At 44.3% G+C, this 14,545-nt stretch overlaps 1 protein-coding gene across 5 annotated transcripts in view; it reads right to left on the bottom strand.

Annotated features, from left to right (window-relative positions):
* Positions 1–4,464: 4,464 nt before the first annotated feature.
* MAP3K1 (mitogen-activated protein kinase kinase kinase 1) overlaps positions 4,465–14,545 on the bottom strand; it is a 111,238-nt gene continuing 101,157 nt past the window's right edge. For all 5 annotated transcript variants that reach the window (XM_063962539.1, XM_063962549.1, XM_063962558.1 and 2 more), the window contains exons 18-20: positions 13,748–13,890; positions 13,543–13,674; positions 4,465–7,198 (exon numbers count right to left, since the gene is read on the bottom strand). In XM_063962539.1, coding sequence (XP_063818609.1) covers positions 7,049–7,198; positions 13,543–13,674; positions 13,748–13,890 — 425 coding nt within the window. In that variant the 3' untranslated portion in view covers positions 4,465–7,048. The remainder of the gene's footprint in view (positions 7,199–13,542; positions 13,675–13,747; positions 13,891–14,545) is intronic.

Genomic DNA, 14,545 nt, shown 5'->3' with positions numbered 1-14,545 from the left:
CTATGTCATTATCATTTTTGCTTAAGACTCCCAACTTGTCTTTTAAAGGGCCTATACTCTCCTTCTTTAATCTCTTGCTATTAATGTATTTAAATAATTTTTTGGGATTCGCTTTGCTTTCCTTTGCTACTCGTTTTTCAGTTTCTACTTTAGCCGCTCTTATTTCCTTTTTGCAAATTTTGTTACACTCCTTATAGTGCTGAAATGACTCTGCTTCCCCGTCAGATTTGTATTTTTTAAATGCTCGCCTTTTCTTGCCCATAAGTTCCTTAATCTTTTTGTTAAGCCACATCGGTTTATGATTTTTATTCCTTTTTTTGCTACTCATAGGAATAAATTTGAGTGTATTTTTAGCTAGCAGGAATTTTAGTACCTCCCATTTCTCCGTAGTATTTTTTCCTAAAAACAAACCTTCCCATTCAATATCCCTGAAAAATACCCTCATCTTTTCAAAATTTACTTTGCTAAAGTTTAGAGGCCTAGTTGAGCCAGTATAGGGCTGTTTATGGAAACTGATATTGAATGTGACCATATTGTGGTCGCTGTTTCCTATGGGTTCCCCTACTATAATACCTGATAACAAATCCCCATTGTTTGTTAATACCAGGTCTAAGATTGCATTGTACCTAGTTGGTTCCTCAATTAGTTGGACTAAGTAGTTATCATTAAGTGTGTTTAAAAACATATTTCCCCTAGCAGTATCACATGAATCGTTTTTCCAGTTTATCTCTGGATAGTTAAAATCTCCCATCACTACTATGTCTCCTACTCCTGCTGCTCTTTCAATTTGCTTTAGTAACAATTCCTCATCAGATGCGTTGATACCAGGCGGCCTATAGCATACACCCAATACTAACTTTTTATTCCTTTTTCCCCGCATGCAATTTCTAGCCATAATGTCTCGACAGTGTCTACAGTCCCCTCCTGAATATCTTCCCGTATATCAGGTTTTAAAAACGGCTTTACGTAAAGACACACCCCTCCACCCTTTTTATTTAGTCTGTCTCTCCTAAACAGTGTATAGCCCTCCAGATTGACTGTCCAATCATGAGATTCATCCCACCAAGTTTCAGTAATGCCTGTAATATCATACTGTTTGCTTGCTGCAAGTATTTCTAGTTCACCCTTTTTACCAGTAATGCTTTTGGCGTTTACATACATACAACTAAGATAAGTATTTTCCCTTGCGTTAGGGACATCTTTCACCTTATGTAGCAATGATGACCTGTAATCGTCATTGGTTAGTGCTTTGGTAAAATCCCTTTTAGTACCCATGTTAGTAACCTTACCGCCTGCTCTTACCCTCCCCCCAACTTCTCCCCCATTTCGTTTACTACCGCCTTCCCCACTATTCTCACTGCATGACCCGTAGTTTCTAGCTAAACCCTCCCCCCAGGCTCCTAGTTTAAAATCTCCTCCAACCTTCTTACCATCCTTCCCCCCAGCACCGCTGCCCCCTCCTCATTCAGGTGCAATCCGTCACGACAAAAGAGATGGCGCCTGACTGAGAAGTCCGCCCAGTGTTCCAGGAACACAAACCCCTCTTTCCTGCACCAATCCCTAAGCCACACATTTACCTCCCTAATCTCCCTCTGCCTCCCTGGACTAGCGCGTGGCACGGGTAATAATTCCGAGAATATTACCTTAGATGTCCTTGCCTTCAGTTTCTTTCCTAAGTCCCTATAGTCTTTCTTAAGGACATCCCACCTTCCGCTAACTTTGTCATTGGTGCCAACGTGCACCAAAACCGCCGGGTCTTTCCCAGCCCCTCCCAACAATCTATCTACCCGGTCCGCGATGTGCCGTACCCGAGCACCCGGGAGACAACAGACTGTACGGCGATCACGGTCCCGGTAGCAGATTGCCCTATCTGCCTTCCTGATGATAGAATCCCCTACCACCACCATCTGACTAGGTACCTCTCTATCTTTTATCCCAACCGCGCCAGAGGGACCGCTCCTCTGGATGCTAGAGGGAGCAGTCTCCTCCGGCACCGTCTCGCATTTTTTTATTTTATTTTAAATACCTGCAGTTTCATCACGCTCTCTATGCACAAACCAGAGGGGGGTTGGGTCTATTTCTGCTACCTCTACCATTTTTTGGCTTTAGATCATTTCTAGTCAGAAGTCTATTTGAATAACCTACACTGCATTTTGTTGTCGCGTCTTGAAACTGATGGACTGTGCAACCCTTAGGCATACTTGCCTAATCTCCCAGGATGGCTGAGAGGCTCCCGAAAATCGGGTGGCACTCCCGGCACCCATAAGAGAAAGCAAGTCTCTCGGAGATGGCCGTTTGCCACTGGATCGCACGCACATCCCTCCCGCCCTGCTTGTAGACTAAAAGAGGACGGGGCAATTCATGCTGGGCATTGCATATGGGGAGATGGGGCCGCAAATCATGTCTCCACCCTGCCCCCGCACCGCCCACAAATGCCGATTCTTTGCCACCTGTTTAACTGACCTGGCTGCTTCCTCCCGAAGGGGGCAGCCAGAAAGTAGGTAAGTATGACCGTAGGCTGCGTTGGGAGGTGGACTTGGGTTCCTTGTCTGCTGAGTATTAGAATTTTCTGCTGGGGGTTCTCTTGTGTTGCCACAGAATATGCCCAATTTCAACAGATCAAAACATACCTCCTTCATAATTTACTGGACCTCTATTCAGCCCTGCGGATTTGGCAGTTTGTCAATTTGGCTCCTGTAATAAAGAGCTTCATAGGCTGACTTCTGGCACTTGCACTAGTCCTGTACTCAGGTCTCCTCATTTTAGTCCAAGTTGTGGAATGAGTGCGTAGGACTGGAATTAGGATATAGTTATTTAAACCGCTTCTCCGTATTTTTGGACTGGACCTATCTTACTCGCTCAATACCTACCTGCAGTTGTAGGTTAATGATAATTTTGTACTAGCAAGGGTCTGTATTGCTCGGACCTGGATGGCTCTGCATGCTCATACATTCCCCTGCTGGCTCGGTTTGGTCAATGGTACTACAGTATTTCCCATAAGTGATTTATATACTTTAAACAGCAATGTCTTCTTAAATTGGACAGGGTTTGGGCACTCTGGCAGTCTACTAGATTTGCCTTGGACTCCCAATCCTCCAGGTCCTAGATCTGTCTCTGTGTCCCATAGATGTCTCCGACTAGATCATATGTTTTCATCTTTTCAATAGGATATAGTACAGCCAATCTGCATAATATCATGTTATATCACCTACAGCAGGTTCTCCTTTGTCATACGGTCACGATGGTGATCTGATGCTGTGCCTTTGGACGCAGCACTCGGGTCACAGATGCTCTCAGGAGGAACCTTCTCCCTATAGACACCTACTGCTGCATTAGCATTTAGTTGTACAGTATCACAGCAGCTTCTCTGTGGCTGTACAATACCATACAACTATGAATCACTCTTCAGGTTACCTATATCGCCCAAGGCTTGTATACCTTTGAATATTATTGATTGGACTCCAGCTAGAAATAGGTTATTTCTTTTAATACAGTAAAAGTATTACCAAAGCTTGTGATTGTTAAATATTATGTATAACTGTTAGAGAACATTAAAGAAGTTGTCTGAAAATGTTGTTTTCCGTATTTGTTTTGACCTTAACTGCATACCATGTCTATTGAAATACAATTCTATAGTATACTAGCCTTTATGGAAGTCATTCTTCCTTATGTACACATAACCAAACCCTTATATTTGTTTGTAATATAACATACAATAATCCTTTGATGCATAGGCCTAACTGAATTTGTTTGCAAATGTGTCTGGGGGAACCCTTGCCTCTCTGCTGGGGCATGGAACTGTGAATAGCTTGTGAACAAAGAGCGCCATAGCGGAAACATGAAGACACATACCTCACCAATTGACATGTGCCCACACCACCCCCTCAAATCCTTACGACATAACCACATCCAAAAGGCACATAATTAGTGACCAAGGATAGAAATACCCAGTTTGTTCCATGTAAATGTAATAGAAAAATAGTGAAAGTAGTTTACAGTTGGACAATCCCACAGGAGGTCAACGAAGAGCCTCTGTGTAAATTATGGTGGTCTGAGGTTTTTACATAATTTACCTTAAGCATAAATGGCATGCAATGACAACTTTTTATACAAGACTAACCTATGTTCCTAGATTTGACTGGTAGATGCATTTTCATGTATTTTGTCAATTTAATATTAGTCTGATATTTGGGTGTTTTAGTGTAATATTGCATACAGGTTTCACCAAGTTAGATTTTATCCTCAATTTATACTTTCCTAGATCTAACAATTTCTGATCCCTTTAAAAAAGTAAAATGTGCATTTGACTGTATATGTCTGACAGTAAATGGAATGTTTATATGCTGCCTGTGTATATTCCATGTAATGTGTAGTTGTGTGTAGATGACCGGTCAATTTAAATATTGTATAGGGGTGTTGACTATAGGTATACTTACTAACCCTATAGAAAAACCAAAGCACAGATTTGTTCAAAATCTTTTTATTTACTATAAAGACAAAAACACCAAAAATAGGTACAAATTATACTATAAAACCGGTTCATGGGTTAAAAACCTTTAATAATTAAAATATCTTGATATATTTAAAATAACGAAGGATACATTTAAGCCAAATTTTTTTTCTTAACCCAGAGATTTCTGCAACACTTGCATGCACAGTTAAGGTGCTAAGAGAAATTAGCCCTTGAGCCCTGGAAGTCTTAGGAATCAGTCATACAGCAAATAGTCTCATTGTGAAAGTCAACTTTGGTAGAAGAAAATCTATAGGACACCTGAGGTAGTAGAGACTGAAATAAAACAAGCAGTAGGCGTTATTTACAACTTAAGAAGTACCAAATAACATTAAAGAACGTCACAAAAAAATAATTATACAATTTTCAGTCCAGCTTTGATCCAAAGAAAATAAGATTACAACATAATCTGCATAAAAATAGTACACCACAATTTCCAGCAAGCTGAAGGTAAGGAGCGCAAACTAAGAAAAAGCCAAAGATCTGAAATGTGGGAGGCACGATAAGCACATGGATAATACTGATTAGCTGAGGTTCATTTTTGCGTAGGAAGTAAAAGCGTCAATACAGAGATCAATTCTTTCAGTGTGTGTGATAGATTTATCTATCTATATATCAGACAAAGCATTAATAGCAAAGGACAGACGGTAGAGCAAGGTTTTAAGACTTCAAGAAATAAAAAAATATGCCGTAGCATAGGAGTCAAGTAAAATACAGTTAGAGCTACTGACGTTCACATTAAGGAATACAGTTACTTTAACTCTTTGGAATATGCTTGCCTGTCGCACAAAAAAAAAAGGAATGTCCAAATTCAAGACTTCACATTTTATACACACTTCAGCTTGTAATTATTTTTATTACCGTTTAAAAATTGTCTGGATTTGTATATGGTAAATTAGCTGAAATGTATAATAGCTTATTGAGTTGATCCTGAGTTTCAGAATAACCTAAATATTTTTTTTTCCCACTGTGCAACAACCCCAACTGGTTTCCAAGGAGTTAAAAACAAAAATATTGGATCGATTGAAAAAACTTTAACCATTAAAAAAAACAAAAAACAAAAGCAAGAGCTGCCATTTTCCTTCCGTAATACATACATGACATAATAAGGGCAGGAGGAATATATTTCAATAATCAATGGATTTTCACCACACAGATGCAGGTAATGTGGAACTCCATGTGTAACTTATATCCATTAGGGTGCAGTCACGATGCATTATAGTGACGAATGCATTTCAGACCGGACTTCAAAAGACTGAAGACAAACACATGGATCGAAAAATAAAATAAAAACTCTGTACTCTCGCTATGTCACCCTGTCTGCCAGGATTCTGGTCCGTTCAACAGTAATAGAACACACAGCAACAAGTAATAAAAGAGCTCAGTCTGGTAGCAAGTCCTGCAATCAACTGGAGATACGTATTTCAAGTAGACTTTAATACTTGAATTCTAAAATTGCATTTGAATTTGATAAAAGTCACGGTGTACTACCGAAGGAAAACATAAATTAAAATGCCAAAAAAAAAAAAAAGTGACTGATCAAGTTAAATACATTTTGATTTGGTTTGAAATATAACGTTACTTCAAAATACTTTTAATAGGAAAAGATAAAAAGAACCTGAATATTCCAGAAAAATAAAGAATGATTTCACCTGTCATTATACACAACTTACTGAGTTAACGGGTGGAAGAATCAATGTACAATACCCTAATTAAATCAATACATAGAGTAAGTGGTTGTGTACAGTGTTCTCTCTTGGCTGAGCAATCTGGAAAACCTCTACCCAGAAGACTTGCACTTAAAAACTGAAACGGTTGTGCAGAGTTGCACGGAACAGCAGACTATTATTTCCAGATCACTCTTCTTACATGTTGGGTACAAGTGACTCTACAGACAGGGTAAAGTTACTTGCAATTAAAAAATATGTATATACTACAAACGATCATGACAATTCAAAAAAGAAAAAAAAGAGAAATGAGCCAACGTCAAATCGAAGGATCCAAACAGGTTGTTCTGTGTTGTACACCTGTGGCAAAGTACAGTGTAGACAATATTTACACATTGCAATTATCTCTATGGCCATAGGCGGTGTCTGAAAGCAGGTGGTTGGAGAAACCAATCTACCTATCACAGGGTCTCTCCTTGTCCTGTGATGACGCATCTCAACAGGAAGCTTCAGAAGAGTTTATGAGATCATCACGTGTACATGACCCTCGGAGAAATGTTCACGCACATTTTAGTAAAATGACAAAACTCACATCGAGATGCTTTTTTTTTTTCTTTCACATAAAATAAATAAAAATGTAATGCAATACAGGATAAGGGATTTCCTCAAAGGCAGACACTCCTGCTAGAATATAATGTTACTCTATTCTGAAGCGTTTGGATGTTTTCAGTGGTCATGCACAGGGCAGGGAAGCTACATAAACACACAGGTATATCTGTGGCAGGACAGGACATGCAGCTGTATTTAAGCAGGGATCCTAATCTCCGCATCAGTAGCATAATTAAAACGTTCTCTCGTTTTGCAAACGTTTCTACCACTTCGTTCGAAAAACTGGGTGTTTCAGTAATTCTCTTGACGGTGGCCGGTCTTGGGGTTGCAGCTCCAAACACCGAAGGGTCACGTCCCGCAAACCTGGTGATAGATGTGGCGGGATTGTCGGGGCAGTAGTTGCACTTGCAATCTAAAGGACAGAAATAAAGAAGAAGATTAAATAGTTGTAGTTGTGCCGGTTACTACAAGTCCTTTATTCTGACATTTTTCATGAAACTGCATCTGGCACAGCAGCTAGGTCTCGGCTATACAGCATGACAGCTTAGAAATAAGTTATTAAATGAATATTTCAGAACAGCAAGCGCTACTTCGTGCAGCATTACCTACGACTATGTTACTCAGTTCTAGAAAATAAGAATTTACTTACCGATAATTCTATCTCTCGTAGTCCGTAGTGGATGCTGGGAACTCCGTAAGGACCATGGGGAATAGCGGCTCCGCAGGAGACTGGGCACAAAAGTAAAGCTTTAGGACTACCTGGTGTGCACTGGCTCCTCCCCCTATGACCCTCCTTCAAGCCTCAGTTAGGATACTGTGCCCGGACGAGCGTACACAATAAGGAAGGATTTTGAATCCCGGGTAAGACTCATACCAGCCACACCAATCACACCGTACAACCTGTGATCTGAACCCAGTTAACAGCATGATAACAGAGGAGCCTCTGAAAAGATGGCTCACAACAATAATAACCCGATTTTTGTAACAATAACTATGTACAAGTATTGCAGACAATCCGCACTTGGGATGGGCGCCCAGCATCCACTACGGACTACGAGAAATAGAATTATCGGTAAGTAAATTCTTATTTTCTCTGACGTCCTAGTGGATGCTGGGAACTCCCTAAGGACCATGGGGATTATACCAAAGCTCCCAAACGGGCGGGAGAGTGCGGATGACTCTGCAGCACCGAATGAGAGAACTCCAGGTCCTCCTCAGCCAGGGTATCAAATTTGTAGAATTTAGCAAACGTGTTTGCCCCTGACCAAGTAGCTGCTCGGCAAAGTTGTAACGCCGAGACCCCTCGGGCAGCCGCCCAAGATGAGCCCACCTTCCTTGTGGAATGGGCTTTTACAGATTTTGGCTGTGGCAGGCCTGTACTACAAATCCAACGAGCAATAGTCTGCTTAGAAGCAGGAGCACCCAGCTTGTTGGGTGCATACAGGATAAACAGCGAGTCAGATTCCCTGACTCCAGCCGTCCTGGAAACATATTTTCAAGGCCCTGACTACGTCCAACAACTTGGAGTCCTCCAAGTCACTAGTAGCCGCAGGTACCACAATAGGTTGGTTCAGATGAAACACCGAAACCACCCTTAGGGAGAAAATGAGGACGAGTCCTCAATTCCGCCCTGTCTGAATGGAAGATCAGATAAGGGCTTTTACAGGATAAAGCCCGCCAATTCTGACACGTGCCTGGCCGAGGCCAGGGCCAACAACATGACCACTTTCCATGTGAGATATTTTAACTCCACAGATTCAAGTGGTTCAAACCAATGTGACTTTAGGAACCCCAAAACTACATTGAGATCCCAAGGTGCCACTGGAGGCACAAAAGGAGGCTGTATACGCAGTACCCCTTTTACAGACGTCTGAACTTCAGGTAGTGAAGCTAGTTCTTTCTGGAAGAAAACTGACAGGGCCGAAATTTGAACCTTAATGGACCCCAATTTTAGGCCCATAGACACTCCTGTTTACAGGAAATGCAGGAATCGACCTAGTTGAAATTCCTCCATCGGGGCCTTACTGGCCTCGCACCACGCAACATATTTTCGCCAAATGCAGTGATAATGCTTTGCGGTTACATCCTTCCTGGCTTGACCAGGGTAGGGATGACTTCATCCGGAATGCCTTTTTCCTTCAGGATCCGGCGTTCAACCGCCCTGCCGTAATGCCGAGACCCCTCGGGCAGCCGCCCAAGATGAGCCCACTTTCCTTGTGGAGTGGGCCTTTACAGATTTAGGCTGTGGCAGGCCTGCCACAGAATGTGCAAGTTGGATTGTGCTACAGATCCAACGTGCAATCGTCTGTTTAGACGCAGGAGCACCCATCTTGTTGGGTGCATACAATATAAACAACGAGTCAGATTTTCTGACTCCAGCTGTCCTTGAAATATATATTTTTAATGCTCTGACAACGTCCAGTAACTTGGAGTCCTCCAAGTCGCTAGTAGCCGCAGGCACCACAATAGGCTGGTTCAAGTGAAAAGCCGAAACCACCTTAGGGAGAAAATGAGGACGTGTCCGCAGTTCTGCCCTGTCCGAATGGAAAATCAGATATGGGCTTTTGTATGATAAAGCCGCCAACTCTGAAACTCTCCTGGCTGAAGCCAGGGCCAATAGCATGGTTACCTTCCATGTAAGGTATTTTAAATCTACCGATTTTAGAGGCTCAAACCAATGAGATTTGAGAAAATTCAAAACTACGTTCAAATCCCACGGTGCCACTGGAGGCACTATTGGGGGTTGTATATGTAGTACACCTTTGACAAAAGTTTGTACTTCAGGCACTGATGCCAATTCCTTCTGGAAGAAGATTGATAAGGCCGAAATTTGAACTTTAATGGACCCCAATTTTAGGCCCATAGACAATCCTGCTTGCAGGAAATGTAAGAATCGACCCAATTGAAATTCTTCCGTTGGAGCCTTCTTGGCCTCACACCACGCAACATATTTTCGCCAAATGCGGTGATAATGTTGTACAGTCACTTCCTTTCTAGCCTTAATCAAGGTAGGAATAACTTCCTCTGGAATGCCCTTTTCTTTTAGAATCCGGCGTTCAACCGCCATGCCGTCAAACGCAGACGCGGTAAGTCTTGGAACATACAAGGTCCCTGCTGAAGCAGATCCCTTCTTAGAGGTAGAGGCCATGGATCCTCCGTGAGCATCTCTTGAAGTTCCGGGTACCAAGTCCTTCTTGGCCAATCCGGAGCCACGAGTATAGTTCTTACTCCCCTCCGTCTTATAATTCTCAGTACTTTTGGTATGAGAGGAAGAGGAGGGAACACATACACTGACTGGTACACCCACGGTGTTACCAGAGCGTCCACAGCTATTGCCTGGGTGAAGTCCCCACTCTCCCGGGTGGAGGTCGTGCCTGCTGAGGAAGTCTGCTTCCCAGTTGTCCACTCCCGGAATGAACACTGCTGACAGTGCTATCACATGATTTTCCGCCCAGCGAAAAATCCTTGCAGCTTCTGCCATTGCCCTCCTGCTTCTTGTGCCGCCCTGTCTGTTTACGTGGGCGACTGCCGTGATGTTGTCCGACTGGATCAGCACCGGCTGACCTTGAAGCAGAGGTCTTGCTTGGCTTAGGGCATTGTAAATGGCCCTTAGCTCCAAAATATTTATGTGAAGTGATGTCTCCAGGCTTGACCACAAGCCCTGGAAATTTCTTCCCTGTGTGACTGCTCCCCAGCCTAGTTCGGATAACTCCCTGGCTTTCTCCTCCGGGAGAAAACACCTTTTTCTGGACTGTGTCCAGGATCATCCCTAGGAATAGAAGGCGTGTCGACGGGATCAGCTGCGATTTTGGAATATTGAGAATCCAACCGTGCTGCCGCAGCACTATCTGAGATAGTGCTACCCCGACTTCCAACTGTTCCCTGGATCTTGCCCTTATCAGGAGATCGTCCAAGTAAGGGATAACTAAAACTCCCTTCTTTCGAAGGAGTATCATTTCGGCCATTACCTAGGTAAAGACCCGGGGTGCCGTGGACAATCCAAACGGCAGCGTCTGAAACCGATAGTGACAGTTCTGTACCACAAACCGGAGGTACCCTTTAAGAAGGGTAAATTGGGACATGTAGGTAAGCATCTTTGATGTCCAGAGAGACCATATAGTCCCCTTCTTCCAGGTTTGCAATCACTGCTCTGAGTGACTCCATCTTGAATTTGAACCTTTGTATGTAAGTGTTCAAGGATTTTAGATTTAAAATTGGTCTCACCGAGCCGTCCGGCTTCGGTACCACAAATAGTGTGGAACAGTACCCCTTTCCCTGTTGCAGGAGGGGTACCTTGATTATCACCTGCTGGGAATACAGCCTGTGAATGGCTTGCAATACTGTCTCCCTGTCTGAGGGAGACGTCGGTAAAGCAGACTTTATGAAACGGCGAGGGGGAGACGTCTCGAATTTCTTGAGACGGGCCCCCACCGTGCCGGAGACCGCTTGTAAAGCCCCAGCGTCATACTGAGGACTTTGCGGAGGCGGGAGAGGGCTTTTGTTCCTGGGAATTGGCTGTTTGCTGCAGCCTTTTTCCTCTCCCTCTGCCACTGGGCAGAAATGAGGCGCCTTTTGCCCGCTTGCCCTTATGGAGCCGAAAGGACTACGCCTGATAATACGGCGTCTTCTTAGGTTGAGAAGCTACCTGAGGTAAAAATGTGGATTTTCCAGCCGTTGCCGTGGTCACCAGGTCTGTCAGACCTACCCCAAATAACTCCTCCCTTTTATAAGGCGATACTTCCATATGCCTTTTGGAATCAGCATCACCTGACCACTGTCTTGTCCATAACCCTCTTCTGGCAGAAATGGACAGCGCACTTACTCTTGATGCCAGTCGGCAAATATCCCTCTGTGCATCACGCATATATAGAAATGCATCTTTTAAATGCTCTATAGTTAGTAATATACTGTCCCTATCTAGGGTATCAATATGGTCAGTCAGGGAATCCGACCAAGCCACCCCAGCACTGCACATCCAGGCTGAGGCGATTGCTGGTCGCAGTATCACACCCGTGTGAGTGTATATACACTTTAGGATATTTTACTGCTTTCTGTCAGCAGGTTCCTTAAGGGCGGCCGTATCCGGGGACGGTAGTGCCACCTGTTTAGACAAGCGTGTGAGCGCTTTATTCACCCTAAGGGGTGTTTCCCAACGTGCCCTATCCTCTGGCGGGAAGGGGTATGATGCTAATAACTTTTTAGGAATTAACAGTTTTTATCGGGGGAAACCCACGCATCACACACTTCATTTAATTCCTCAGATGCAGGAAAAACTACAGGCAGTTTTTTCTCACCCAACATAATACCCTTTTTAGTGGTACTGGTATTATCAGAAATGTGTAAAAACATTTTCCATAGCCTCAATCATGTAACGTGTGGCCCTACTGGAAGTCACATTCGTCTCTTAATCGTCGACACTGGAGTCAGTATCCGTGTCGGCGTCTGTATCTGCCATCTGCGGTAACGGGCGTTTTAGAGCCCCAGATGGCTTTTGAGACACCTGGACAGGCACAGGCTGAGTCGCCGGCTGTCTCATGTCATCAATCTTTTGTAAAGAGCTGACACTGTCACATAATTCCTTCCATAAGCTCATCCACTCAGGTGTCGACTCCCTAGGGGGTGACATCTCTGTTACAGGCAATTGCTCCGCCTCCACCTCATTTTCCTCCTCATACATGTCGACACAACGTACCGACACACAGCACACACACAGGGAATGCTCTGATAGAGGACAGGACCCCACTAGCCCTTTGGGGAGACAGAGGGAGAGTATGCCAGCACACACCAGAGCGCTATATATATATATATATACAGGGATAACCTTATATAAGTGTTTTTCCCCTTATAGCTGCTGTATTGTTATACTGCGCCTAATTTGTGCCCCCCTCTCTTTTTTAACCCCTTTCTGTAGTGTAGTTACTGCAGGGGAGAGCCAGGGAGCTTCCCTCCAACGGAGCTGTGAGAGAAAATGGCGCCAGTGTGCTGAGGAGATAGGCTCCGCCCCCTTCTCGGCGGCCTTTTCTCCCGTTTTTCTGTGGAATCTGGCAGGGGTTAAAATTCATCCATATAGCCCTGGGGGCTATATGTGATGTATTTTCGCCAGCCAAGGTGTTTTTATTGCTGCTCAGGGCGCCCCCCCCTAGCGCCCTGCACCCTCAGTGACCGAAGTGTGAAGTGTGCTGAGGAGCAATGGCGCACAGCTGCAGTGCTGTGCCCTACCTTGGTGAAGACAGGATGTCTTCTGCCGACGATTTTTCCGGACCTCTTCTTGCTTCTGGCTCTGTAATGGGGCCGGCGGCGCGGCTCTGGGACCGAGCTCCGAGGCTGGGCCTGTGTTCGGTCCCTCTGGAGCTAATGGTGTCCAGTAGCCTAAGAAGCCCAATCCACTCTGCACGCAGGTGAGTTCGCTTCTTCTCCCCTTAGTCCCTCGATGCAGTGAGCCTGTTGCCAGCAGGTCTCACTGAAAATAAAAAACCTAAAACTAAACTTTCACTAAGAAGCTCAGGAGAGCCCCTAGTGTGCACCCTTCTCGGCCGGGCACAAAAATCTAACTGAGGCTTGGAGGAGGGTCATAGGGGGAGGAGCCAGTGCACACCAGGTAGTCCTAAAGCTTTACTTTTGTGCCCAGTCTCCTGCGGAGCCGCTATTCCCCATGGTCCTTACGGAGTTCCCAGCATCCACTAGGACGTCAGAGAAAGATAACGTTAGAGTGAAACCATACAAACACAATATCTGTCTAGAACGACGTAGTTTTACCTTGAAGATGAGAGCTAGGTGGTTGGAGTGCTTCTCTGCATTCCATGGAGGTTTAGCGCAGGACATCTCAATAATGCTACACCCAACGCTCCACACATCACAGCTTCTGCCATACTGCTGCCCCCTCAGCACCTACAGAAGACAGAACGTCATTTGTACTGCAACCCAATAGTGCTGCCAAAGGCTCTTTATTGCAATGCTGTACCTCTGGTGCCATAAAGGCAATTGTACCCAGCAGCTGCCCTTGGAATTCACCCGCGCCGGTGCCCTTTGAAGCCAGTCTTGCAGCTGCTCCGAAATCTGCAATTCGTAGTCTCTGTCCAGTGCTATCAATCAGTAGATTGGCTCCTACAATGGGTGAGATAATGTATGTTCAGAATCACAGATCAGATAACATAACACATCTCCCAAACCAGGAGGAGGAAAAGGGATTTTATACTAATTCTGTAGATCAAGCATTTCTACCTTCTGTCAGTATGAATACTGCATATATCTAATAATCACAGTGCAGAGCTAAACCCTACCACCACCGGAATAACTATGGGAAGCCTGGCGCGGAGGCTCTATGTATAAACAGACCTGACTATGGCAGCCATATATCAGTGAGCACAGCTCTATACCTAGAACCAGTGAACACCATGTACAGCGCATTGGGGATGCCTCCATTTATCCATACAGTAGAGGAAATGATGCGACACCACAGTGGTGACCTACATGAAGGATTACCCTTAGTTTAGGAAGCATTTGACGTGAATATACACACACACACACACACACACACACACATTACACTGATCTTCCTTATACCAGCACTACCATTATACTGTAGGTGAAGGTTCTCCTATAGGGAGAACCTTCTCAGTCATCAAGCCGCACTTCTCAGTCATCAAGCGATTGGAAACTCCTTGGATAATTGGTTTGCAGGGAACACATCCCATACATGTACCTTTATGTCTACACCCTACAAATCGGTTTCACTCTGCATGGCTACCACATATCTGGT

The sequence above is a fragment of the Pseudophryne corroboree genome, chromosome 1, assembly GCF_028390025.1.
Source record: "Pseudophryne corroboree isolate aPseCor3 chromosome 1, aPseCor3.hap2, whole genome shotgun sequence".
Lineage (NCBI taxonomy): Eukaryota > Metazoa > Chordata > Amphibia > Anura > Myobatrachidae > Pseudophryne > Pseudophryne corroboree.
This window is presented reverse-complemented; position numbering and strand designations above follow the sequence as displayed.